This window comes from Chelmon rostratus, chromosome 3, assembly GCF_017976325.1.
Source record: "Chelmon rostratus isolate fCheRos1 chromosome 3, fCheRos1.pri, whole genome shotgun sequence".
Taxonomy (NCBI): domain Eukaryota; kingdom Metazoa; phylum Chordata; class Actinopteri; order Chaetodontiformes; family Chaetodontidae; genus Chelmon; species Chelmon rostratus.
The window spans coordinates 17,912,813-17,935,394 of NC_055660.1; the positions used below are offsets into that span (position 1 = coordinate 17,912,813).

At 42.4% G+C, this 22,582-nt stretch overlaps 4 protein-coding genes across 10 annotated transcripts in view; 2 read left to right on the top strand and 2 right to left on the bottom strand.

Annotated features, from left to right (window-relative positions):
- Nucleotides 1-6: 6 nt before the first annotated feature.
- LOC121604787 (ecto-ADP-ribosyltransferase 4-like) lies at nucleotides 7-3,180 on the bottom strand. Of its 4 annotated transcripts, XM_041934391.1 has the most exons (4): nucleotides 2,905-3,180; nucleotides 2,637-2,780; nucleotides 1,964-2,492; nucleotides 7-185 (listed from the first exon to the last, which is right to left on the bottom strand). In XM_041934391.1, exons 2-4 carry the CDS (start codon nucleotides 2,772-2,774, stop codon nucleotides 7-9), a joined length of 846 nt encoding a protein of 281 aa, XP_041790325.1. In that variant the 5' UTR covers nucleotides 2,775-2,780; nucleotides 2,905-3,180. The 4 variants fall into 4 exon arrangements, with proteins under 4 accessions (XP_041790325.1, XP_041790323.1, XP_041790324.1 ...); XM_041934389.1 differs by lacking the exon at nucleotides 7-185 and having other exon boundaries at nucleotides 1,188-2,492; nucleotides 2,637-2,817; nucleotides 2,905-3,170; XM_041934390.1 differs by lacking the exon at nucleotides 7-185 and having other exon boundaries at nucleotides 1,188-2,492; nucleotides 2,637-2,776; nucleotides 2,905-3,169.
- LOC121604788 (ecto-ADP-ribosyltransferase 5-like) lies at nucleotides 2,196-6,215 on the top strand. Of its 2 annotated transcripts, none has more exons than XM_041934394.1 (3): nucleotides 2,196-3,245; nucleotides 4,076-4,205; nucleotides 4,458-6,215. In XM_041934394.1, the coding sequence occupies exons 2-3, from the start codon at nucleotides 4,083-4,085 to the stop codon at nucleotides 5,298-5,300; spliced, it is 966 nt and encodes a 321-aa protein (XP_041790328.1). In that variant the 5' UTR covers nucleotides 2,196-3,245; nucleotides 4,076-4,082; the 3' UTR covers nucleotides 5,301-6,215. The 2 variants fall into 2 exon arrangements, with proteins under 2 accessions (XP_041790328.1, XP_041790327.1); XM_041934393.1 differs by having other exon boundaries at nucleotides 2,198-3,341; nucleotides 4,458-6,214.
- An 825-nt stretch (nucleotides 6,216-7,040) lies between these two features.
- On the top strand, nucleotides 7,041-15,886 carry vwa10.2 (von Willebrand factor A domain containing 10, tandem duplicate 2). 2 transcript variants are annotated; one of them, XM_041934410.1, is made up of 18 exons: nucleotides 7,041-7,175; nucleotides 7,718-8,208; nucleotides 8,497-8,704; nucleotides 9,197-9,282; nucleotides 9,399-9,492; nucleotides 10,073-10,201; nucleotides 10,302-10,488; nucleotides 10,764-10,933; nucleotides 11,146-11,258; nucleotides 11,463-11,579; nucleotides 11,686-11,889; nucleotides 11,976-12,111; nucleotides 12,391-12,543; nucleotides 12,670-12,762; nucleotides 13,003-13,112; nucleotides 13,810-13,974; nucleotides 14,334-14,657; nucleotides 14,780-15,886. In XM_041934410.1, exons 2-18 carry the CDS (start codon nucleotides 8,029-8,031, stop codon nucleotides 15,209-15,211), a joined length of 2,901 nt encoding a protein of 966 aa, XP_041790344.1. In that variant the 5' UTR covers nucleotides 7,041-7,175; nucleotides 7,718-8,028; the 3' UTR covers nucleotides 15,212-15,886. The 2 variants fall into 2 exon arrangements, with proteins under 2 accessions (XP_041790344.1, XP_041790345.1); XM_041934411.1 differs by having other exon boundaries at nucleotides 8,497-8,548.
- A 2,154-nt stretch (nucleotides 15,887-18,040) lies between these two features.
- The window catches only part of LOC121604454 (cytoplasmic phosphatidylinositol transfer protein 1-like), a 66,506-nt gene continuing 61,964 nt past the window's right edge, over nucleotides 18,041-22,582 (bottom strand). Inside the window, exons 9-10 of one of the 2 annotated variants that reach the window (XM_041933968.1) lie at nucleotides 22,322-22,467; nucleotides 21,792-21,933 (exon numbers count right to left, since the gene is read on the bottom strand). In XM_041933968.1, coding sequence (XP_041789902.1) covers nucleotides 21,928-21,933; nucleotides 22,322-22,467 — 152 coding nt within the window. In that variant the 3' untranslated portion in view covers nucleotides 21,792-21,927. Of the gene's footprint in view, nucleotides 21,934-22,321; nucleotides 22,468-22,582 lie in introns of both variants that reach the window. The other variant, XM_041933967.1, reaches the window with a different exon arrangement.

Here is a 22,582-nt window from a genome sequence, read left to right on the forward strand (position 1 = left end):
CCTGTTTCAGAAAAGAGCACAATTCATGTTGGAAAGAGTTTTTCCTGTGCTTTTCACTTTGTAGACCACCTCACATGGAAGACTCTTCTGCTCAGACCTCCTCTCTATCCTGGTGACTTTAAAGACCTCGTAAGGGGGAATCAGGGCCTCTCTCTCCGACTCCCCGAGCTTCGAGTACAGCGAGAAAAAAAATAATAGAAATCTTACTTGTTGCTTCTAACAGATGCTGTCCACAGTTCAGAAAGCTTCCCAGCAGCATTACCTTAGCAGTTCCTACAGAGGCTCCATATGTCATTAGCAGTGTTGCCCAAACTGTCATCATTGCCATCTTCCAGCAGCACAGACCCCTGCACACAAATCTCTGTCAGGTGGTACATTTGTTCTGTGCAATTCACTCAATTTCCAGTTATCTTACTTGAATCTACTGGCTTCCTCTAACCTTACCGAGTGATGTCAGTGTAACAGTAATTGTGTAAAACTGGTTTGGATGGATCAAACAGGTAGGAAATGAAGACTTTTATTGACTTACCACAGCTCAGTTCTCACATGGTGCAGCGCTACTCTGGTGACTTGCAGGTTAATTGTTAAGCTGAGCTCCTGCCCGTCTGCAGCAGCTGCAGGTCATTCCAATCAAAGGTTTTAACCTTCATGACGACAACCCAGACAAGTCATTCATCTTTGATTAGAATGAATGATACAGGTCTGTACCTCTGGGAATGACCAATGGTATAACAACAGTGTTTCAATTATAACCACCTCTCAAATTTCCATTGTTGGAAAAGGTTGTTTTTTTTGTTTTTTTTTAAGGAATTTATGACTCACAAACATTCAAGTCAGTCTCATGGAAATAATCAGTGTTCATGCAGTGTCATTTCTTTTGACAAACCCACTGCCTCAAAATGTGTCATTTTCTTTATAAACACAAGTCTAATTATTTTTTATAATTTATATTAATATATGTCATGATACACAGGGCTGTTTGCTGTACAAAACAGAGGCAGTGCAGATAAACAGAAAAGCACGCTACACAGACACATGCAGAGAGAGTCCATGGTGAGTCTATGATGCGCTTACCAAAACTGCTTTTTGTGTCCTTAATAAAAATGAGAACAATTGCACAAAATAGTGTTCATTAATGTCATTTTGTTTTAAAAGCTTAAATAATACTGATACATTTTTCACCGAGGATAACTTTATATATCATGTATTATTATTATGGCATACAGTGGTGCAGTTTGTGTAAATATGTTGAAATAATGAGCTACTTTTCATACCATAAAGCCAGTGTGTGTAGGCAGCGCATCAGAATCCAATTAAATCACCCCTTTAACTGCTTTAGGCTTTATTCTGCTTTGACCTCTTTTTGGATACTTTTCTATACAGAGGTACCATGTTGGAACTCATGATTTTATAAAATAATCAATGACACATGAATTGTGAGTTGTTGGGGTTTTTTTGTTTGTTTGTTTTATTTATTGTGCAAAGTATAGCCTCTGAAAACTGAGCGAAGGAAACATTTTCATACCTCCATAACTTTCAAAAAATACATTTCTGAATTATCTCAATGACTGACACCCATTACCATATCATCACTCCGCTGTGAGGCTGACTCCCAACATCACCAGAGTCGTCATCACCACCAGCAGAGTACCAAGCACAGCAGCCACAAAACACCTCTGCCTGCGCTTTACAAGAACTAAAGAAATGACAACCAACAGAATTATGCATGCTGACATCATCCAAATGCTGCTCGCCTGCCACTGTGTTGAAACCGCTTCAATATACGTTTTTATATTCCTTTGATTCAATTTGCAATTTAAATCCGTCATTGGCATTTTGGTGCTCTGCAGCTTGTAGACTACTTTGCACCATGGCTCATTTGTCAGTACATCCGTGATTTGGAAGACCTCATAGGGAGGAATCAGCACCTGTCCAATTTGTTTTGTAGCAGAGTAATATGTTATATCAGCGCCAAAGCATGTCTGGATCTCAAAACAAGACACATTGCCATTAAAATCAAAGGACTGCTTGCCTGACGCTACCCAGGTGAAAGCACCGAAACGCATGCTGGTATTGATGGTGACATCAAACAGTGTCCGTGTCCTGTGATAGGTGGTTCTGCACGATGTCTGATTGTGACGCAGAGCTTGAATGGCATCAGTCAGGTAAAAGTAGAAATAGTGGAACTTAAATCTGTACGTGCTGTACTTGTCTTTCCCCGTTTTCACTGCTTTGTTGAAATCTTGTTGGATATTTTTGAAGCTTGTGTACATGTACATCACTGTAGCATGGTCTTCTTGCAGGTTCTCGTGCACAGGTTTCTTTGCATTCCTTTCAGCTGAAGCCCAGGCCAAACTGAAGTTTCTGTTGAAGTGCCACTCGAACACGCCAAACAGGTCGATCACAGAGGCTGTTTCACGTCGGCAACCATCATACATGTCATCAATGGAATCTGTTGCCATATCCAGAGGTAAACCAACACTCTTAGGTTTCTGCAGGGGCAGATGAGAAACAGCTACAGTGAGCAAAATCAACAAATAACACACGGTTTGGAATATTCAGTGTTGATTGGATATTGTCAGTGTTGCTAAAATGCATGTTTTTGGTGCATGTGAAAGAAAGAAGTGTTATCCCACCTCAGCAGGTCTCTGAGGCCACCAGAGTAGTAGAAATGGGTCATGATACAACAGGAGCGCCACCGTCAACAACACACCAAGGGCTGCCCAGTTTCTGACTGACTTCAGCTGACACGCCAGTCCTTTGCCAAACTTCATATCTTACTAACAAGAAAGATACCTCTTTAAACAAAAAATGGCTCTAAAAAGCAAGAAATGTATGATATAAGCGATAATCAGGTGACACACAATATTTCCTGAATTCGCTAACGTATGAAATTTGGCTTACCTTTCCCCTGCCAGGTGCTTTCAACAGCAGCATGATATTCCTCTGAGGGAAGAGGTGCAATGGTGTTGCTGTCCTGCAAGGAAATCACAGCTCACAGGATTTACAGGAACAACCACACAAACATTCTTCTACACTTTGCCCAAAGGCATCACAGCTAATAAGGACTCTATCTTGAACTGTTTAAATAGTGTTTCATGAGACGCCACTTGTGTGTGTGAATGCAGTTCTCGCTGTCATTTCAGGGCTTGCATTGCCAGACGGGAGGTTCAACATGTGGTAACACTTGCAAATCCAGTTTGGCAGCTTGCGCGGGCAAACACAAACAAGGGCAAGTCACTTAGGTGCGTAACACCAAAAGCACTGAGTAAAACAGAAGACATTTTTCACTCTGGATATGCAATGAGACAAAACTTCTCCAAAGTGCTGTTCATAATGTGGTAAGTTACAAAAGCATTTACAGCATATAGCTTTTTAAAATGTACTTTCTGCACACACACACATCAAATTGTCAAAAGTTTACTGCAGTCAAGAGTCTATAGGGAAGGACAACATGACATTCATATGCAAAGCCACGTCTTCATTTGTATTTAGATCAACTGGCTTTATACAGTCGAGCTACTGTGAATTTTACAGGGAGAGTCACAATCCCTTCAAGTAAATTGTACTGTTAAGATTCAGTTGAAAGTTTGCTTCAAAGTAACTCTTGTACAATACATCACATGGAAACATGTATGTTTAATATTGTACTTGAGCCCTTCAGGGGCACTGCAGGTTGTTGTTGATAAGAGCGCCACCTGGCCAGGTAGATACAGAGGTGTGTAAGTGACTCATTCGCCATCAGGAGAGCCAAAAGCATGCAAAACACCAGCATTCAGAGTCGCTTCACTCACTCTCCCTTGATGCATTTCCCATTTGTGATCCTCCTAGTGAGGAAATGTGGCACATACAAGAAGTGAGGCTAACTGAAAGCATGTAGACAATAGTTTACAAGTTTAAACTTAAATCAGATATCAGTGAACAGTGCAGGTATCCCTGCCATCACACGACTATTGGGTCTGACCTGTGCAACCTCACATTATGGACATATTATTGCCCCCATCCAGGCACTGTAGGGGTTGCTCCTCTTGATCCCAGAAACAATGATATGTGTGACAGATTTCCTCTGTTCCAGATGCACTATGCCTTCACGGAAGAGAAAAACTGTAACTGCGTGTGCCGTCACTTCTCTTGTTCTACTGGTGGGACTGCTGGTGTGTGCTGTCATATATGTGGCACTCAGCTGGCAGGATATTGTTGGAGAGGTATTTAAAGCTTATTATTTTACTGCATATTGACATAAAAGAAAATTTTAACCCTAATATAAATGGAGTTATGGAGTATGTAAGAACACTTTCCTGATTGTTAAGTATGCACTGTCAAAGATATGATCTGTCGTTGTATTTCAAGGAAAATGCGGCCTATGCAGCAGAGGTTCCAGCTTAATACTGTTCACTAAGTGTATGCTTCCATCTAGTGGATAAATACTGAACAGCATGTTTCTCCTTTCTATTCAGGATCTGCCTTATGAACTGAATGATGACACTGATGAAGACTGCACATCCAAAGCTACGGTTGTGCCTGATGAAGCCATAATGCAGATGTGGGACTCCAGCACAAACTTCAGTCAAGCCTGGAGGAACGCAGAGCAAAAAGCGAGAGAGCCTTCACATGACTACATAAAGAAACATCATTCAATTGTTATATACATGTACACTAATATGATACTGCAGCATGTCCAGCCGGACCCCGACACTGCAGAGAGTGCTAGAATACAGCCAAAGGAGACATTTGAGTCCCGCTCCCTTTATTTCTCCCTGAGTGAAGCCATTCAGATTCTGAAGCACAGTCAGGTGACATGTCTCACCACCAACTACAGAACAGAGACACTTTTAAATCTAAATGTCTCTAACAGACTAATCCGGTTCAGCGCCTTCATGTTAGGCTCTGGCAGGTGGAACCTCACCGGGAGCGCCTCATGTTTTGAAGTACACACGTGTTTTGGTGCTGACGTGACACATTATTCAGCCTGGAAACAGGAGAGCCAGGTGCTGATTCCCCCATATGAGGTTTTCAGAGTCACTGGCATCGAGACGGATGCACAGAGGTGTGAGGTCTTCTACAGACTGAAGAGCGACCTAAACTGTGTCTACGATAGGGAGAGCAATAGGCTGCATCCAATATCTGCGTTACCAGTGGATGGATTCTGGGTAATTTTTAGCATCACTTGTATGATAATTGTGTCTCTTTCTCTACCCTGTCTTATTGTGAAAGTGTTAGAAAACAATAAGAAAACTGCCGTTCACAGTGCTGTATCTTTGCATAACGACACATATTCTCCTGCTACAGCTGTGATTTAAAGATTTAATTTTAAATAAAAATGGTCCTCTGAGCTTTACAGTTGGCAGCAATCCCATTGTGGCCTGGGGTAGGCTGACATTTCTGTGTTTTAAAACTTCATGCATAGCAAAAGAGGAATGTGCTGTTATCATTGTTCATTCCAGCTAATGTATACCATATTTGCAATCTGTACATTAAGGTTGGAATAAAATGCTTTGTTCATAACTGCTGAAAGTTTCAGGCCCGCTGGCAGTCCGTTTCCCCTTTATCACCATTCAGTTGATAAAATAATTAAAACAGAATCTCGCTCTCTTTATCAGCTCCTTAAGTTTCCTGTTTTGTATGCGCTGCACGGCCCACTGGTGAGGCAAAACATCATTTACGCGAATGCTCGGCTTCCATATTTTCTTGTGTATTGAAAACTGAGGAATGTTGCTTCACAAGTTCGTCTTTGTCACAATCTCACACGCATTCTTCTCTGAAATTTCGCAATCACTCAGTGAGATACAGTTGAAAAATTCTGCTCTTTTAAAGTCAACAAACTCATAGAGGGAGTGAGGAGGTGAAAGACAGCAAAGTTTATCTTCTTAACTGTGTTGTTTTAGGTGGTGCACAGTTACTCACAGTGTGTTGTGAGCAGGATTTTGGAAGTTGACGCTGTGGCGCTGTGTGACAAGATTCTTACCTGCGCTCCTCCTGAGGTGCTAATGTGCATGGAAACATGGAAAAAATGACCTGTCCTCTTATTGGCTTAAGAAGTTCGGTCACATGTGTCCTCATTTGTAAATCTCCATCTATGAACAAAGTGCCTTAAGAGTGGCCAGAGGAGGGTAAAGGCTATTTCCTGAGAACTGCATGTCTCAGCTAGGGAGGGTCTGTCTGTGTGACTTACAGTTTTAAAATATGCGTGTGTGTGTGTGTGTGTGTGTGTGTGTGTGTGTTTATGTGGGAGGTTGCATGCATGACAGATATCAGCCTGACTGACTTGCTGATGATGATGTATCTTCTATCAGATATTCTGTCCAAAATTAAAAAAAAAAAAAAGATGGACACCTCCAAAATTCACTAATTAAAACATTGTATCTTGCTTGTTTTGTCGTGTCCTTACAGTGGTTTTCCAAGATTTTTGCCATGCAGAAGAAATGTGTTGTCCACCAAACATGCTTAACCTCAACCTGTGCTCCAGGAGATCCTGCACAAGAGTGAAGTTTTATATTTCTGTTGGAGTGCAGAGTATCCAAACAAATTATACAGCGACTTAGGTTTGTGTGAAGTTTGTGTTGGTAGGCGTGTTTTGGAGTTTTGGAGAAAGCCAAACTGTGTGTCCCTCTGCTTCTGATCTTTATGCTAAGACTAAACATGACTCCTGCTCCATACTGGACACACAAACGTGTTGCACTGTTCCTTTAACTGGAAACACACATTGCCTATCGATGTGAACAGTTTGCCTGTATGATTTAGCCATGTGAAAGAGAGAGACATCCATCTGATAGGGACAGATGGATGGATGGGTCCTGTCACACGGATCTGGGCTTGATGAAAAAGAATCTAATTTGTAAAGGGAGGCATGACATACGATGGAAAGCACACTCACACCCATGTTCTCCCTCAAACACGACGCACACGCAAAAAGAAATGTGTGTGTGTATGTGTGTGAAATTCTATTCATCAGCTCAATCAGCCGTAACTGTTCGGGGGGGAGGAATGAGGTCACGCACTTGCTGTCTCTCAGCACACACACTCACACACACTCTTGAAGTTTTCAGATAACGCAGAAAGGACGCAGGTCTACACACGTACAGTCTACCTGAGAATAAACACGGAATGCTGACACGGTAATACTGAAGCTTTAATCAGAATAAGGCTGGACTGCTGAAGAGCGAGAGTACACACAGGTAAGAGTGTGTAAAACCTATTTGAACCTTCTGTATATTGTATATGTATGTATGTATTGTACTGTATATTATAGTCGTAGTCTTACACACTGTACCATTTGTACTTGTTTTATCTTAATAGCATTAGTGCCATAATTAAAGTTCTGTGTGGTAATATTAGTATTTTTCTCTTTTTTTTCTATATAAGGGTTGTCTTTTGAATTAGGTTAAACATTGATTTGAAACTGTTTAAATAGCACATGAGTTGCTCTTGATCTTATATTCTTGGGGATTATCTTGAAGCTTTAGAAGCAGAGATTCCTATATTTGACTTAGCATCTACGCCAGCCCTGAAACCTCACAAGCAAGTGTGCCAGCGTTTAAAAATCTTAGAAGAAAATCATCTCATTTTGAGTGTTCTCTCAGGATAGTATGCAGCATTAATGCCATCTGTTTGGTCCATGTCATTTCTCTGTTGTGTTGTAGAATTTTGAACATCTGCCAGTTTTATTACCCCCTGTCTTTCTGTCTGTGCTGATTTTCTCTTTCTCTTTCCTCCTCAGGTGTTTTCACTTGCCACTTGTTGCCTCGTTACTCCTGGTTCACCTCCAGTAACCGTCTCTGTGCCTGACCTCATTGTTTTCTGTTTGTGGCAACCCATTGTGGGGGAGCTACTACAGATGACCAACAGTCCCCCGCTTCTGTTCAGCTGATTTTTGGTGCTGGTAAAAGCAGTACAAAAAGTGAGCTAGTGAAGGGAAGAGTTGAAAACAGGCCGAGAGAGGAGTCGAGGCAGGTTCAGAGACGGTATCCATCCAGATTTCTCCTTCTTCCAACTTCGTCATCCTCCATCGTGGCTGCCAGACACACAGTCATGTTCCTGGTGGTGGTGGTCCTCTCCCTGCCAGGCTTCATTCACAGCTTCCAACCCCTCTTCTCATTTGATGGGAACTCCACCACTCACCGTGACATCACACAGAGGGCGGTCCTCAGGAAGACGGCTGAGGTCTGCCGAGACATCGCTGCCTCTGAGGGAAGGGACTTCAGCCTGACTGTGAGTTGGAAAACCACGCTGAAGCTGAGAAACAGATCACTGTGGCACGTAACAATATCTAGAATACATAATATTTATTTCTATTGTATAATATGGGGCCAGTTTTGTGTAACGTTTCCCCTGGAAGATGGGGTTAAGATATTAAGCTCTACAACTGATATTTAATACTATTTAATACTCTAATAATCAGTGTTAAGTTCAAAACTATACAAGTCATGAGAACACAGAATTAGTGTTTTAAACCTAGGTTTCCAAGCATGCAGCCATTTGTCATGTCTTTGTCCCCAGATTGACGACAGCCTGACCGTTGCCAGGGTGCAAAGGGCCTGTTCCTCTGCAGGTACCTCCACCTCTCTCGTCTCAACTGTCATGTTCCGAACTTCCATTGCAAACATGTATTTCAGCAACGCTAAGGTGGACGTGGCTTTTGCACTGAGCGAGGAGCACCACTTTGATGACGAGACCTTCCAGGGAGGGCGTGATATCATCACGGCAGGTGCACATCAAGCATTGCTTTCCTACAAAAGAAACATATAAAACATATCAAAAGCATACTGTATGTATTTCTTTCATTTTTATTTTAGATGTCACATTATTTCTGTAAGAGTTCCATAACTCAGGAAGTCGTTTAGGAAAGCAAAAAAATCAGGCTCAGTGGAGGTGAATTACAAAATCTACATGGCACAAGACAATCTAGCCAGCTGGTGTTGCCAAATGGCAAAAAAAAAAGTGATGGTGTGACTTCACCACAAAGGATGCATCTATGGTGATCCTCCACTTAGAGCCAGGTGTAGTGAGTCCCTTGCACTCTTTTACTCTTGGGCAGTCAGGGAGGCTTTACTGCATTTCAACGAGACACAGTGAGGAAATCATTTTTCACATCAGCTGCGTGTCTTGATTCAGGTTTTGCGGACGAGTATGTTTTATAGTTTCATAGTGCAGCTTCAGTTTGTACATAACTCTCTCCGTTCTCCCTTCTCCCGTTGAGGCGTGTCTGCCGTGAAGGCCAGTGTGAAGCTGGAGAGCTTCATCGCAGGGAGGTGGACTCTTGGACGAGTCTGTCATACCCTACAGGTGAGGACGATGATTATTGTTCCTGAGTTTGTGTGCCGTTATTGAGGTGACAGGCGTGATCAAAACAACAAGCAACGGTGGTGTGGTAAACAATGTCTCATATTGTGTATCTGAAGGACTTCTACAGCCATAGTAACTGGGTGGAGCTGGGGAACAAAGCTCCTTACAGCGCTCTGATCAGACCAGACCAACCTCTCGAGAACCTGGCAGGTAGGATGCTGCTGCCTCACGTCCACAAGATTGCTGCTCAGCCATGCTGGCTGCACATGCTTGAGTGAGAAATCACACTAGGCACATTGTGAGTTTATCTGCCGTCTGTCAGCGGACAAACATCCACCTTGACGTGACTCATAAAGACTTCACAGTACATGCGTACATACACACACAAAGCCAGGCATGAAAATGGGGGCATTGTTACCCAATATTTTGGCATGTTTGACTCAACACACATGCCTCCTGCTTAGTGTCCACACATTACACCTTTTAGTTTGTCTTTTTAAAACTAAACCACATTGTAATTCACAAAGTCTATTATTCACAGTTGCTCTGCCCATTGAAGAGGAATGTCTACAATTTAAACTTAATCAATTAGTGATTAAATCAGCGATCATCACAGTTAATCCACTAATAGAAACATGAAATAATAATTATTCATACCGGGTTTGATTACAATTATTAGCACACATAGAGATATTTGTGTCTTGTTTGAAGTAGCGTAATGTGTAGATGTGTTGTCCCATATTTGAATTAACCACACCAGGTTTGGTTTTTGTTGTTGAATTTGCTGCAGGCCCAAACACTCCGACCTGCAGAAGCTGTACAGGAGGGAACTGTGCAGACAACCTTCTGCCCGAGCTGCTGCAGCAGGGGCTCCTCACCTCAGGCTACTTCAACATCTTCTCCTCATCCAAACCTGCGGGTAGCTTTTAAAGGATCATCTGCATTTTTGTCTTGTTCGTCTATTAGTATTTTGTGAGGATGTGTCGGTGACATGAAAAACATTTGCTCACTGGTCCAAGGTAAATGCAGCCACGGTGGATCATTTGACAAGACAAGCAAACAGGACCCGGTGGGGGGCATCAGTAAGGACGACACTGGATCCAGCCATGGCTCACTTCACCACAAAGCAGCTGATCTGGCTGTCAATGCCACTATGGAGCTACTGGAGGACATCAGAGTAGCTACCGGAGACAAGAACTTCCTGCGGTATGTGACCCTACACAAGGCAAATAAAGTCTACTATAAGATGAAAAATTATCCCAACGGTGAAGATGTATCCATGCTTCATCTTTCATCATAGATATCCAGGCCTAGTTTCTGTGCTGGATCATTTCATGATCCTGTTGCTTGGGCAGTCGCCTTGCATTTAGCCATCTTTAGTTATTCACCTTGCACAAGATCAAATGATAATCACTGACAGATAAATTACCAATGCTGAGCAGGATAAGGAATTGTGTTGTGTCTCTCACGTCTTCCTGCAGATTGATGGGCCTCTCCCAGTCCTCTGTGCTGTGTTTCGTCATTGACACCACAGGCAGCATGAGCGACGACATAAGTGAGGCTAAGAGAGTTTCCTTTGACATCATTGACCGTAAGAGGGGGACGGAGCAGGAGCCCTCTGCCTACATACTGGTGCCTTTCAACGACCCAGGTACAGATGTAGTTGTAGTTTATGAGTGAAGACTTCATCTTTCAATGAAAGAAGACCGTATTCTACTGTGAGCATGAACAGAAAGTACCAAACCTGCATGTTTTTTCTATAATAGCAAATTGTGAGTGAGTACTTTAGCCCCAGTGATCGAAGCAGGATTTATAATCAGGCGAGTGACAGTGAGAGGCATCGCTTATCATTTCTCTATCCAGGTTTTGGACCGTTGACTATGACGACCAACGCAGATGTCTTCAAAGACCGCATCAACAAACTGACTGCAAGCGGAGGAGGAGACATCCCGGAGTTGTGCTTGTCTGGACTGCAGGTGTTGACGACAGTGTTTTCCACTGTTTTCTTTTCTTGGAATCAGCATTTGGGCAGCAAAGTTTTGTAAAACAACATTATCATCATGTCATGAGACGATTCCTGTTGAAGTCTATCAACTTTCAGTTTATCAACTTTTTTTTTTCATTCAAGACCATTTTTGATAAATAACACCTCCTATTCTTGTGGTCTATTAAAATGCCAGCTTGCCCTGACTGCTGCTCCACCCTCCTCTGAGATCTTTGTCTTCACTGACGCTCCAGCTAAAGATGCTCATCTGAAAAGCACCATCACTGCCCTCATAGAGAGCACCAAGTCAGTGGTAAGAGGTGACTATTTACCATCCTCGCTCTTTAATGTCAACACATTCCATAAAGAAATTATAATATAGCCTTCATGAGCATTTTTTTCTCTCCCTGTACTTTCAGGTAACTTTTATGTTGACAGACGTCCTGGCCAGTCGACGGCGCCGCAGAAGCCTTCAGGGTACGAGTCCACGCTCAATGAGCCAATCGGACGCCCAGCTGTACCGTGACCTAGCCCGAGCCTCTGGAGGTCAATCCATTGAAGTCACCAAGTCCGACCTCTCTCTGGCTACAAGTGTAATAGAGGACTCATCAGCCAGTGCTGTGGTGAGACATCGAACAAGGCAAACATACCTGAATGAAGATGTTACCGTGCTGTATAAATATGCAGTTTCTGTTCCCTCTTCTGTCAGGTGACAGTTTTTCAGGTGGTGAGGAATCCGGGCAGGCCTGATAATTTCACATTTACCGTTGATGGTTCTTTAAGGAACATGACTGCCTACATCACAGGAGCCCCATCTCTTACCTTCAATCTCACCAGCTCCAAAGGTGTTGTTACTGCATCTGTCTCTCAGGTTAAAAAGCATAAGATTTAGATGCATCTATTAGCAGAATATGGCAGAAATGGAGAATAGTATGTTTTCATGAGTGTATAATGGTAACATAAGGATCGTTGTGTTTTCGTTACCTTAGAATGAGCTCTTTATATCCGTAGAGGGAGCGGCATCTTTCTCCCTTCATCAGCTGCCAGAAACATTACATTTGTCTGTGCTGACAGACAACAGTATTGTTTTAGTAGTGTTTTAACAGTGTCTCGCTCTCTTCTAGGTGTATCTCAGAGTTCCAGTCAGTCCAGTGGTCCTCTGGCATCCTTCACCACAGCAGGAAACCTGCGTCGTTTGAGCCTCAACACTGACAATCAAACAGGATCATGGGAAATCAGTGTTGCCTCTAGTAGTCCCTACTCTGTTAAGGTCACAGGTCAGTACTGTTAAGGAGGTCACCGACAGGCAGTGAGAGTTACATGAGAAGAAATTGCAAAAGCATGTTTGCTGTCTGTAGTTTTGTTTGCAATTGTAAATGGTTGTGTGTGTGTGTGTACATCAGGTCAAAGTTCAGTGAACTTCATTTATAACCTTGTTGAAGCTCATGAAGGAGCTCATGGGGACTTCAGTCTAAAGGAGGGACGTCCTCTTTCAGGTCAGACTTTTTACCGTTTTCTCGTGGTGCTGCACACATAATCATCCATGTTTGTTTGTTTTCTCACTGTCCTTTCAAAGAAAAGTACCAAACAGTCCAGCACATCAACCCAAACTAATCTGTCTCATCACGAGCTTCTCAATATTCTTAGGGTTATGGACATAATGTTCACATCTCATCTCGGGAGCTGTTACAGTGATACTCATCTAGTTTCCCTTCCTCTCTTGTCAAAACTTTCAGGTGGTAATGCCAGCCTCTTGGTCTCTGTGACAGGAAGTGACACAGTAAAGGTCACAGAGGTCACTCTGTTTGACAGCTCAGGGCCAACAGAGGTCAACGGATCGCTGCAGGCATGTCATCATACTGTATCACACACCCAGGAGCTAAAGTGTACACTGTACTTTTCAGCTCCCCAAACAAAAACATTAAAACGAGATTTTATGTTTGTTGCCTTGAAGGAAGCCATTGGTTGTCACTGAGCTGACCCTAATATCTCACATCTACAGTGTCCCTGGATGCTCCACTAGAGAGTCTAAAAATAGTCCTATGATTTGCATTTTCATGTTATGATTACTTAGTTTTTTTGGCGAAGTTGGTTAGTGAGGTGCATTTACTGCTGGGAGCATGTTTCTTGTCTCTAAAAATAGATTTTCAGCGAGTGTTGGAATGAATTGGAAGCACTTGCTGCCTTGAATGTAGGAAACATGAACCTAGATAAGCTTTGTTGGCAGTGATCCAACACTAAATCTCTATTGTAGTCATTTAATCTCTCTCACTTATTTCAAAACAAAGCATTAAAGGAAGTTTGGATCATTCGTGGCGTTGCATAATGCAACAGGCGTGTTTGATCAGTCTAATTACAAAGCAGGGCTGCAACAGAGAAATGACTTGAAATGCTGTAGACTTTTACAATATTCTGTGCAAAGCAATGACCTCGCAGATAAATAATACAGAAAACTGCAGCTAGCAGTCAAACTCTGAGCCGACCAGCTCATGTTACTGTCTACCCCTTGACGAACTTTGTCTCCCTTGTTCTGCCCCCTACAGGCGGTGGGAAGTGGCAACTTCCTGGTGACATTCAGTGGAGTCCCTGCAGGTGACTTTGCGGTTCGCCTGAGAGGAGAGGACAGCAGCTCCTCCTCCAGGTCCACGCAAAGCGGCTTCCAGAGGCAGGCCCCCACTCAGATCAAGACCTCAAGCATATCTGTCACTGTGAGCTCCATCACCTTTGGTTTTCTGTCGCAGTAAAGTGGCTCTTCGCTTTGCTTCAGCATTTAGGATTTAAATAATCCTGATTTTAATGGACTTCACATCTGCTGATGGGATGTTTATAGATTATTTTTTGGTTGATTGGAAATACTGTAACAAGACAAACTCGTCCAGACACAGGATTGCATTAGCCTATTGACTTAATCTTGTTTTGGTCTGCCATAATCGGCTACTTTCTGACCTCCTTTCATCCGTGCTTCTTTCCACTCAGGGCTGCAAGCACCCATCAAAATATAATTACACACAATACAAAAAGATACGATTTACCCCGTTTCTCCCCAACTTTCCCCTCACTTTTTCAGGCCCAAGCCAACAACTCCAACATAGAACCCGGCTCAACCATCTCCATCCCCTTCACAGTCACCACAACCTCCAACGGAGTCGTTAACAACTCTGCAACCGGCTCGTTCACAGTGCGAGCCAACAATGACCGCAGCTATCCTTCAGCTTCACCCAGCACCGTCACAGTGGCAGCGGGCAGTGGGGGCAAAGCCAACGCCACCGTGACCTTAACAGTGCCAGCCAGCGCTACATCAGGAACAGATGTGACCCTCACCATCGAGGCAGAAAACGCTGCTGCTACTGACACCAACTACGCTGTCCTCAGGTTTTCTGTTTCTTCCAAGGTAAGAGAGGAACTCAGGTCCTGGAATTAAAGGAAGCAGGAAGTTGATGGTTAGGAAAATAGGAAAATGTTAATCATTCTTCCTGATGACTTTTAAAGTGTTTCCTGTTTCCATGTCTCCAGGTGACAGATATTTCCCGCCCAGTGTGTCAGGTGGTCAGCTCATCAACCAGCTGTCCGTCCTCTTCGTCTCTCTGTGCTTCCTCCCAGTGGAAGTTTGTTGCTAATCTCACCGATGGCATCAATGGAACCGGCATCGAGAGCGTCACCGTCCGCCAAGGGAACGGCACCCTCAACACCAGCACAGTGGATGGAGCAGGGGGCGAGAACATTACAGTGGCTACCTACAGCGCCTCCTGCTGTGCACAGAGTGTAGAGCTGGCAGTTGTGGACAGAGTAGGAAATGTGGGCACTTGTGGGGGTCAGGCTCGAGAATCTACTACAGCCACCCCTGCGACTACAGCTGCAGTCAGCACAACATCCACTGGAGGGCACACTTTGGGCATATCATACTGTCTCTGGATCAGTGTTGCTGTTTCTCTGCTTTGGAAGTAACAGGGAGAAATGGAAGAAACACGCTAAATGTGGAATTGCAGCACATGAATCAAGTGTCCTCACAAAGACTTTTATATCTTTGATTTGTCTCACAAGGTGTGGTTAAAATTAATTTCAATTTCTTTAATTCAGATTCATTTCTTCATGCATAAATAATTACATTTTTTTATTTGGAACTTTATTTTATTTAGCTTTGTGTTTTGGATAAACATTTAAGTTTCTTTGAATGTTTTATTTGTATTCCTGGTGGTGTGTAGATTTGTTGCAGGTGTCATAAAGTAGAGAGAGCAGTGATGCCAATGTTGACGTGCCTAAAGCTGCCTTTGTTGCTGTTTTTTCCCACAAGTAATTTTTAGGGTTTCAGTGGACAGTTATAGTTCTCCTCATGTATATCTTCATAATATTTAAATTAAAGAGAAGCATGCTTTTTGATGGCGGTGAGCAACACACGGAACATCCCTACAGAAGCCTAAGCCTGAAATCAGACATGCATTATCACTGTGAGGGAACATTTCATTCTGAGGATACATGTTCACGTTGTTGTATACCATCAACCTGTGAAGTACTGCAGAAAATATGTTGTGATGAAAAGGTGGAACTTCCTTTTTCAGGTGTCGCTACTGTAGTTTCTTTCAATCAGCCCTGTCTACTTCTATTAAAAGCTATGAAAACCGATTTTATCACTCAGCTTCTTGCTTGAGTTATAAGGTCCAATTTGGATGAACACTGATCTGACAAAAAAACAGTTTTGGTCATTTCATATGAGAAATATTTTGTTTTTCTGTCAGTGCATTACTCACAGTGATGGTAGGGTTAGCTTTTTGTTCAAATGAAAGGGCCTGAAAACCGATTTTCTCAAATTGCTTCTCATTAGAAATGATTTGGACCTGCATGAACATGTTCTCTGCTGAGGTCAGAGCAGTTGTGTTTATTTTAAACGGAAGACTTCTGGATTTTATTTTTATTATTTTATTTCTCTGTGCTAATCTCACTGGTTTGCAGTGGGCGGGGCTCATTTGGATAACGGTGATGTCACGTACTTGACTATACCTATATCAGAATTTAGCCTGATCATCTGACTCCTGATCATATACGATCAAACTGAAACTGAAATATTTTGAGTTTTTTTTACTGACTCACAATGTTAGGAAAGTATACATCTCTAATAAAAAACAATAGTAACAGTATAATAATCCGATAAATAACAGTTTCTATCCAAGTTCAGTCAGTACAGCTGCAGTGCAGGTGAAGCGGTGGCTGAGAGAAAACAGCAGTGCCTACGTCACTCCTGCAGACCTGGAAGGACTCAGGGGATCCTTCCAGTCCAGGATAATATAACATACAAGTTTCCATCATTATCATAATAATTATAAGGCTGCAGCTGTGGCTTAGGCAAATGGAGGGGTAGGTGGACATCAATGCAGCAGCCTGCTGACAAAGTCTGTAGGTTGAGATTTTGGCTGCAGCTTTATACCAGACTCTTCAGGCTGATGCAGCAGCTGTAGGTTGCTGGCAGAAGTTGTAGGTGGAAGTTCAGGCTGCAGCTTTCTGGCAGAATCTGCAGATGGTGGCAATGACACCAGGTTCTGGCAGATTCTGTAGATGGGGACAGCAGCTGTAGGTTGCTAGCAGCTGCTTTAGCTTTCTACCAGAATATGCAGGCAGAGGCTGCAGGTTGATGGCAGAATCTGCAGAGGCTTCAAGTGTAGGCTGTGGCTTCAGGAAAGTGGTAGAGGCAGTATATTGAAGTTTGGACTGTACCTTTCTGCCAGAATCTGCAGATCGAGGTTGGCTGCAGGTTTTTGAAAGTTGGAGCTCTATAGATAAAGGCTCTATATACAACATGGATATGAAGACAGCAGTATTCTTCCAGCATAGACAAAGCTAAAGGTTGTTCCCCTGAAGTCGATGACGGATGGAATAAAAAGAAAAATTATTTCCATATATTGTATATACTGTATATTAAAGTCCAACCCATCAACGCTGAACTAGTCCTTCTATCCCAGATCCTGTCTTCTTTATTTGTCTACATTGGGTTGATGTCTAAGTGTTGCCACAATAATACACATTTTCCTCTTTTCTCTTGCCACAACATCCAGGTGGTAACCTCTTGGTCAAGGTGACAGGAAGTGATGGGCACAGAGCTTTGTCGTCTTGGCATTTCAATTCTCAATATCTTTGCATTTTCATGGCACTGTGTCTGCCATTTTTTGTAGCTTCCTCTCAGATGCATGCTGCTCAAGGCCTGGTCGCTAAATTTTTATGAAGTTCAGACCTCACCTGCGCACTGTTATTGGCTGGGGGCTACACACCCAATGCCCAAAGGCTGCAGCCCAGCAATGTGCTGACCACAGCAAAATAACAAAATACAGGCAGATGGCAGGGTCTCTGCAGATGAATCCACTGCCACACACTTTCAGTGGGTCATAAGTGATGATTGAGGGGGGTTACTTTTTTATGAGTTGCATTGTTTTGTGGAAAATCCTGCATAGAATACCTTCGAAGCTTAAACTACCCAACAATATAAGCAAAAAATTCTGTTTACACAGTAATGCATCAGGAATAGCAACAATAATGCACCTGAAAACAGAAAGGCATCACAAGTGGCTGTCATTTTTAAACAGTGTTAAATAGTGGACCAGATTCATGTTAGGTGGGGATCACCATCAGCTGGTGGTAAAGAGGGCAAAAGACAAGGTTTCAGGAGTACCAAGTAGTAAGATACTGTTGACTTCTGAGCTGCAGAGTGTGGTTTTCTTGAATAAAGCATACATAAGGGGTTATTTGAAACATGCACAGAGGACAGAATGAATAATAACAGTGTTGCAATAGCTAGTAAAGTTTATTTGTCTGTTTCAGAAAAAAGTAAAACAATAATTACAACATAGAACCAAATGAACCTCGAAGAGCCGTAAAAATATAACAAATACAATAATAGTTAAAGTGGAAGAACTAAGAGCGACTTCCAGCAGCCGAACACCAATGGCACTTCTGGGGCCTGTTTCACACAGCAGGATTCATGCAGAAAGCTGCAAAGCTGGGACCGCACCTGATCTCCAACACAGAGAGAAGTAGATGGAGCTGTTGCTGGTTTAACTCAGTGCAGGTCTACAGCTAGCTCAGTGATCCTGGTTGGTGAGACAGGCCCCAGTTATCAGGAGACAGCACAACAGCCTGGCGGAATGCAAACTGCATCATTAGAAGGGAGGAGGAGTGAAAAGCTTGGTCCTTTTATCCAATGAAATAAAGAGAAAGTAATATAGATTTTCCTTCAAACAATACAGCAACCACTAAATCAAAGTACAGCAGGTTTATTACGAAAAAAGAAACAACAGAAAAGCCAATCACCGCTCAATTAACATGGCAAGTAAACATCAAAGCAGCCACTAAAAAGAAAAGCTTCATTTCGTTTTACAGCTTGTACAAATCATTTTGCCCTGCAGGGTCACCAAAAGCAACTGGAGAGTCAAAAGTGCAACACTACAATGAGGAATCTTGACACTTGATTGAGAAGAGTGAACTAAACTGAATTCAGTATCCTCAGTGGATGTAAATGACTTCATAGATACAGATGCAAATTACTCCGAGATTAAAACAAACCTTTAATTATGTCTGTGAAGATGTCACCCTTATCGCACGCACGCTAAACAATATCCTTCACTGTCTCTTTGAGCACATTCATGTCACATCAGTAATGCAACTTGGAACAGATTTAATGTAAGAAAACCTACTAAATTAGTCATTAACAACAGTATTTACAATACCTAATATGTTACTCTTTTAAACAGAGCAGAGCTTAATGTTACACAACTGGACATTTTGCATTATTTTTAATAGCCCGTGGTAGATCAACATATCCCTGGATCTCTGTGTTCCTGACAAGAGAGATGGTCAATACCAGAGTTGTAAGTATGTATAATCTATACATAATAGATATACAGAGGGCCAATTAACTGGTACATAACATTTTTTATCCTCAAAAGGCAAAGACAAAAGCTACAGTTACAGATAAATAGCTACAGTTGTTTTGTTTTGTTTTGTTTTGTTTTTTTAACAAAAGCCAGTGAGAAACTGTACATAATATTAACAGTATTTTATGGCAACACCACCGAGGACTCTCTCCTCAACCTGCTTTCTTCGAAGTCACCATGCTGTACTATAGGACTTTGGTCCAACGAACCCAACAAGACTGTGTAAGATTTGGACATTTCTTCATTGTCAAATAAGGTGTCAAAGACTCGAAAGTGCAAAATGCATTTGCGCTGTGAAGTTAGAAGTAATTGGTATGGAGAGGGGAACAGAAATGTGTTATTTTTTCTAAAATATAACAACAAGTTAGCCCTGTTACTTGAGAGACTGGTAATGTAGTTTGATATGATAAATTTGACTGGATTATGTTGTAGTTAAGCTACTACATCATGGGGCTGTAGCCCACTTCTTGGTTAAATTCTACGTTTGAGATAGAAAACAGGCAACGAAATGCAATGAAATTTAGTGTCTCTATAGATGAAATGCAATAGATATTGGTTTACACACATGTAGGCGATGATACTAATAGTTGCATGCAGAGGCACTGAGTTGAAAGCGTTTGTTGGCCGATATTCTCTGGGCATGCTTACGTTTCACTCGAAATCTGCTTTTCCTATTATACAAAATTAGTACAGAGGTTCCAAAGTTGGCATTCGCTTTTTTCATACAGTTGCATCACCAAATATACTGTTCCAATCCATTCATTTACAGTAAAGACATATATACCTCACATAATATGTATATATGTTGTGAACAATCCATGCAGCATATAAAACCCTCTTTGAATAATATCACTGTGTGGAAAAAGGGTGTTCGATAGTAACTTTCTGTCCTTGTGATTCGTTTCTCCTTTAGGGTTTTGGATGTTAATTTGCAACATCAGAAATAACGGGTCGCTGCAAAGTAAGTTTGCTTTCCAAATAATTTTCTATGCCCACCAAAGTTCTGGCTCAGTATTACCAAGCAACACCTGCAAAGCAAAGGTGTCAGCACTTCTGCAACTGATATGCAGCTAACGAAGCACATGCTCAAGTCAGCTTGATGCACGTGGCCTCAAATCAAACTTTGAGTTTTCACTAGCTCCACTGTGCACAAAGCTCAGTCAATGCTTAACCCCCCCCCAAAATGGCCTTGTTCCTACATATGACATTAAAGTGATTTGCTGATTTGATGAAATTTCATCACATTTCATGTCACATGAGATGTCCAGCATTCGTTTCAGGCAACATTTTTATTTTGTGTTTTTTTTTTTGTTGTACTGACCTCTCAGCCAACTTGAGTGAGATATATGCAGTAATAAACTTCGACAAACTGGATTTTAGTCATTGAACTGTCATGCTAAAACTGCGAATGCAGATATAACAACAGCTTAATCCACAACATTACTGCTAATATGCAAACCCTCCAAGGTTTCTGGTGTGTAAACATTCTAAGGGTTAAGTCGACTGGTATAGTACATACAATAGTTGCTGTATTGTAAAATCTGTGGAGGTATAAAATGTGGCTGTTTGGCAATAAGCAGGAGAGAAGGTACAGTAACGTCCCTGCCTTTGGAGAGTGAGCCAGGGAGAGTCGGGTAGACCTGAGGTGTAAACGCTCTATGATTGTACTGATTTTGCATCTGTTGTATAATTGGATTTGGGATGGACAGGATGGGTGAAATCAGATCTGCAGGCCAGTTTGGACGGCTCAGGAAACAGCTGCTAAGTGGTTCTACACTCAGCTGTCTTTCTGGTGTGTGTTACGCTAACATATTAGGTCTAACGTGCTATTCTACTGTGTCACATTAAATTTCATTTCTAATACACACGGCCTGAAATATGACAATGTTCATTCATCTGCACACATTGTCAGAACTAATAAACACCACTGGCTCTGTGGTGCTAAGGCAGCTACTTCATAGTTCAATAGTTTGAAAGCAATTATTGTCTGATTGAAGAAAACATGACTAAGGAAACACTAACAATAATTTATTTATATAACATAAGAAACTGCCGCTCGAAATTAATTACGGATGCTCTTTGTTTTGATTACACATCAGGTGGCTGTTATAATAAATGGAACATGTGGCTGCTAGCCTCACAGGAAGAGGAAGTTAGCCACGTCGGGGTGGCTGAGCCTACAGCTGCCTGGATGGTATTCATGACACTGATGAACGAGTTCTAGAGTGACTGTTGCGTGTCCAGGATTATGGCAATCATGTGATATGGCTAGAGAACTCGAATGTCTGGGCACTGGGGTTTGGAGGTTAGGCTAGTGTCGTTGGGCTACTAAAACAGCGGGGTCGGGGGGTATGTAAAGCAAGGCATGGGGGGGAGACAACCCAAGGTCCCGTTACTGCTCATCCTCCTCAGCAAGATCAGAGTTGGATGTGGGTGGTGTGGACGTTTGGAGGTGGTTTGAAAGGGGTAGTGGGCTCAGGTTAGAGCCCTGGGGGACGTCACTTGGGACAGGGTCGGGAAGGGTCAGGGTTTCCGGAGCAGACTTTTTGCGAGGTCGGTCCTTGGGGACAGAGAGGGACTCAGGCGCATCAGTGCACATGGGGGTGGAGGGGGCGCTGGCAGGGCCGGTGAGGGCACAGGAGGACAGGGGCGTCTCGCTGATGGAGATCGATGGGGGAAATATCCCGATCTTCTGGTTGGTGGCCTCCTGGATGGCGCGCTCAAACTCTCTCACCTCATCCATTGTCATGTCTGGATTAGAAAAATATCAATTGAGACCAATGAGAGGAAAAATGGGAAATAACAAACATCAAAGATTCAAAAACCAAGAAAAATGTAGATGTTTTTATCTGGTCACATTTTGCTATTTCAATAACCAAGATATTTCTAGTGCTCATTTGTATTGCCTTCCTAGATACCTTCTCAAACCTTTGGGGAATGTTGGCAGACTTGAATTATCATATTCTTTACATATTCAACAGTTCATGTATGCGTCGTTTGATTTCATGTAGGACAGAATGAGTGGATGTATGTGGACAGTTATATGCAACTGTGATAACTTCATTCACAGATACCTGTGGTTTATATATGAGACAGAGGAGAGGCGATGGGGTAAAGAAACAATGAAAAATACACATACGCTTGCTTTGTCATGGATCTCTATGTCATCCAGTGAAGATGGGTTTGTTGTGGAATGCTCTTGCTGCTCATGGCAATTTACGACTTTAATGTTGGTTTTCTCATGCATTTGTCTCTCGTAATCCCGCACATCATCCAAAGTCATATCTGGAAGAAGGGGGGAGGGGTGGAACGGAGGGTCGAAATGTTGGTAACTCCTCTATAATGGCACTCCAGTTGACGGACAGGTGTGGAAGGAGAGGGTTAGGTGGCAAACGTTCAT